This window comes from Coenobita brevimanus, chromosome 117 (genome assembly GCF_032717465.1).
Source record: "Coenobita brevimanus isolate Jiangsu-jjx chromosome 117, ASM3271746v2, whole genome shotgun sequence".
NCBI lineage: Eukaryota > Metazoa > Arthropoda > Malacostraca > Decapoda > Coenobitidae > Coenobita > Coenobita brevimanus.
Window position 1 is genome coordinate 7,082,222 of NC_137070.1, and position 4,508 is coordinate 7,086,729.

The window sequence follows — 4,508 nt, forward strand, 5'->3', positions numbered from 1 at the left end:
CAGAGTCCGGCACCACCGAACCAATGCCTCCTCCCGAATGCGACGCTTTTCAACCAGCACGTGTCGCGACACAGCCTCTAAGCGCCTGCGCAGGGGTGAGCCGCGACGCCGTCGTTAATCGCGGCGCGCCGCATTCAGCCACCTATTCAGCTACCTGACCCGGTCGCAGTAAAACCATCCGTCTCGGTAAACTCTTGTGGACCGCCGCTTCTGGGGAATTGCCTCTGAAGCGGCCTGCCCAAAGACGCTGGCCACCAGATCCGCAAAACTCTCCAAGTCTGAGGGGTGGTGGGACGAGGAGAAAAGACGGACGAGGGCACGCTCAAAAGCCACCCAGTCCGCCCTCTCCACATCCCACTTATGTGGCGGCTCGGGGGGAGGGAGGCAAGCCAACCCCAACTCCACCACAATAGCATAGTGGTCACTCATAAGGGTGGGGTGTATGGACCAACATGCCGAACCCATAAGCGGATCCGACACGAACGTCAGGTCCAGACGCCCCCCCCTAACATGAGTGGGTCCTGATGGGTCCGTCAGCAAGGACACACCAGCCACCTCCTCTAACACCAATGCAATGTGCCGTCCTGCCTCATTAGACCTCTGCGGGGACTGCAGGAGGTCATGGTGCGCGTTGAAGTCGCCCCCTATAAGCACAGGCTCCCTGGTAGCCTGGGAGAACAAGTCCCCCAACTCCAGGGCTGCACTGGCACCATGGTAGATGTTGTACACTGTAAGGGATGACTCAGCAAGTTGAAAACGCACACCATGAACCTCAACATCAGTTCCACAGAATGGAGCAGGCTCACAAACTGTGGAAGCGATGTGGTCCTGGACAAGGATGGCACAACCCCTAGTCTCACCCCGCACATGGGGGAGGAGATGAGTGGTGTATCCCTGCAGCCGGAAAGGGGACCTCTCCCCCAGCAGAGTCTCCTGCAGCATAAACACATGTGGCCAGTCATGAGCAGCAATCTCCTGGAGGAGTGGGAGCTTGCTCATCGCGCCGACGCAGTTCCACTGCAAGACTCTGATGGGGTCGGGGATGCTCTGTCTGGGGAGAGGCGGAGTCGCGTCCCCGCCTCCTCCCGCGACACACGGGGCGACCCGAGGGACGCCCGTGAGACCACGGGGGAACGCAGTCTCGGACTGTTCCGCTCTCCCTCCGACGCCCTCCTCACACGAGGGCCGCGGCCCTCCCTGCGGCCCCTGTCTCTGGCCCTGCCCCGCATCTCCTCGGGAGTCGGGGTTGACTGGCTCCCCTGGGCCTCGGCGGGCACCTGTGTCACCTGTGGCTCTCCCTGGGGCTGCCGCAACACGGGTGAGTCCTGGGGTTGCTGCGCCAGCGCCACCCCACCACCGACCTTGGCCAGTACCCCTGAGACCAACGCCTGTGCTGCACCCAGCAGCTCCTCCTTGGGGCAGGTGAGGGGAAGTGCATTTGCCAGGAGGCCTACGATGCCGATCATCATTTCCCCCATGGCTTGGAGAACAAACCCATGGTCGGTTGATCCTTTCACCTGTGACTGAGGTTGAGGGGAGGGCACAGGAGAAGCAGGAGGCCTGGGACGAGGAACCCTCTGTGGTTTGGGTTGACCCGTCGGCGGGGGGGCGTGCACCTCCGCCACCGTCGAGACGGCGACTGCCGCACCTGGCAGTGGCGGGAAGTCCTCGTTGGTTACCACAGGTGAGGCGGCGTTTGTCGGAGCAAGGCGTTGTTGGCCCCAAACAAAGGTTCCTGGAGGAACCGTCGTGGCCAAGGACGCTTGCTGCTCCTGCACCCAAGAGACCTGGGACTCCCGTCCCTGCTCCACCCTGCGCACTCGGGCAGGACAGGCTGCGTGCCATGCATGGTGAGCACCTTGACAGTTGGGGCACCGGGATCGTACCGTTTCCTTTGCCTTGAATATCTCGAGGCACTGCGTGGTATCGTGCGCCCCGCTGCACATCCCGCAGACTATCGGCCTGTTGCATGATTATCTGTGGTGTCCGTAGCGCTGACACCTGTAGCATCTCAATGGTTCCGGGGTGTAGGGACGGAGCCAGTAGGTCCCCCAGTTGCCGAGATCGAGAGAGGGGACGAGGGGGCCCCGCAGGGTCACCCGCACCTGCACTGTCTCCTCGTGTGTCCTCTGGTGTTGACACCGCTCCGCTTCCTCCACGAGATCGTGCCGCTTGAGGATCTCGAGCAGCATGCGGCGCGGGTACCCCATCACCACAGCCCTTGTAGTTTGCCCGCCTGGCGATAGTTCCACTAATCGGACTTCCGCCGCCTCGTCCTCCGCCACAAGCTTCAGCAGGCGGTGAGCCGTCTCCGTCTGTGGGATGAGGACGCAAGAGCCGTCCATCCCAAAGCGATTCACCACCGTCAGATCCGGGAAGCGACGCTCCAGGGCTGCCACAGCATCGTAAGACGTGGCAAAACCCTCCTGTTGGGGCACCCTGAAGGCTGGGAAGACAGAGCGAGGCGGGGGCGGTGCCTTCACCGATACCGATGGACGTGCAGGCGGTGTGAACCGAGCCGGAGCAGGCGCAGAAAAATCCCCCCCAGCATGAGCCCGCCGCTGACGGCGGCCACCACGCTCCACCAGGACAAAATCATCATCCGCATCCCTAACAGACTCAGGCACACCCCCAGATCCAGCCGCAGATGTAGGAGGCAAGGCAGGACGCGACTGAGAAGGGGCACAAGATGGTGGATTTGTAGGCTGGATTCCCTCCATCTCATCCGCACTGCTACGGAGCACCTTGCGCTGAGGTGCAGAGGCAGGAGGGGGAGTACCCGAAGCAGAAGATCCACCGGCATGGCCAACTCTCACAGTATTGGCTGGAGGCGGGCCACCCGATCCAGAAGCCGCGCTGCTCCCAGACCTATGTCGAGATCGCTTCCCAGACATCTGCAGAGACGACTTGCCAGGATTAGTAGACGGAACTGGTATCTTCGAAGCAAGCCTAGGGTCACGGGAAGCCGGCGGAGTCTTCAACGGCCCCTTTGGCGAGGGCGCCGTACGGCCTGCCATAGCTGGCGGCCGATACACACACACAGGCACACTCACAAGCACTCGTACAATCACCCAGAACGCAGGAAGGAGCCTACCTACAATAGCGGTTACTGTCCCCCTGCTAGCAGAGGACGAGACACCCCTACTATTGCCCCGAAGGACTTTCCTAACCCTATCCCTATCGAGTTTTTGGCCCGCCCTGCGGCTTCCTATAACCACCCCTCTAAGGGGCCTCCTTGTGAACCAGGCCTGCGCCTGGAATCCGCGGAGTTCGGCTTCGTACCACTCTAAACAGGGGTCTCTAGGGCCAGAAAGGAAATATAGAAGGCAAAAAGAACCACACCAGGGCGAGTACACACAAGTGCGTGTACCCCGATACACTACTGTGGCTGAAGACCAAGGCGTGGTCTGAAAAATGGCGGCAAGCAACAACAACAGCAACACCTCAAGCACTGGCGTGATACAAAAGGGCAGAGCAGCTTGATCAATGGCAAACCGGAGAGCTGTTACCCTTGTTGTAGTAGTCAGGAACAGGAGATGTTGTCAGTGCGGAGGCAGGCAGCAGAGTGCGCGCCGTGCCTGGCAGCGGTCTTTTATGCCGCCTGTCTCAGGACTGGCGGCGTTTGAATGGTCGGGGTGTGATGTACATGGCGGTGATTTACTGTTCATGCCTTTTCGATGCAATTCCTGGTTTGCTTGCAAAATTTGGCATGCCCGGTGCCGTGACCTGGCTACGACACCTCTCTAGGATTGGCCTCCTGAGAGCTGGGGTGGGGCCTAGGCCTGAAATCAAGGTTAGATGGATAAGGTTCGTACTTGCACGACCGACACAGGGTTATATAAGGGTGGTTGGCGAGCGGAGTCGTCATTATTGTTGGTGCTGGGAGCGGAGCGGACACTCACTACTACTGGGTCTGAGCAGCAGCTGTAGACACTATGACTGATCGAGGCAAAGGCGGCAAGGGTCTGGGCAAGGGAGGCGCCAAGCGACACCGCAAGGTGCTTCGTGACAACATCCAGGGCATCACCAAGCCTGCCATCCATCGTCTGGCTCGTCGTGGCGGCGTGAAGCGTATCTCGGGCCTGATCTACGAGGAGACCCGCGGTGTTCTCAAGGTGTTCCTCGAGAACGTGATTCGCGATGCTGTCACCTACACTGAGCACGCCAAGCGCAAGACCGTGACCGCCATGGACGTGGTGTACGCCCTGAAGAGACAAGGGCGCACCCTTTACTGCTTCGGCGGTTAAGAGGGTGCGTGCATAACTGCATGGCACTATTCCACCTAGCCACGGCAAAGCACACAACAACCATCACCACCCCCGGACCTCTTTTAGAGGTCCACACCTAATTTCTGTGAAAGAGAATGAATGAAGGCATAGTAGTATAAGTAAATGCAGACGTTGAGCTGGTTAGCTAGCACCAAAATTAATTTTTTTTTTTTTTTTTTAATGTAACGGATAGGAAGACATGTAATGCAACCCAACCAACTCTTACCACATCTAACATAA

The 4,508-nt window shown here is 59.4% G+C and overlaps 1 protein-coding gene across 1 annotated transcript; it reads left to right on the forward strand.

Moving 5' to 3' along the window:
- The first annotated feature begins 3,935 nt into the window (after positions 1 to 3,935).
- Positions 3,936 to 4,247, forward strand: LOC145419035 (histone H4-like). The gene has a single exon (XM_080287280.1). It carries the CDS (start codon positions 3,936 to 3,938, stop codon positions 4,245 to 4,247), a length of 312 nt encoding a protein of 103 aa, XP_080143406.1.
- Positions 4,248 to 4,508: the final 261 nt, after the last annotated feature.

Bases quoted from the DNA above. Each gene is read 5' to 3' on its own strand.
- LOC145419035 (XM_080287280.1), top strand. From the start codon at position 3,936: ATGACTGATCGAGGCAAAGGCGGCAAGGGTCTGGGCAAGGGAGGCGCC.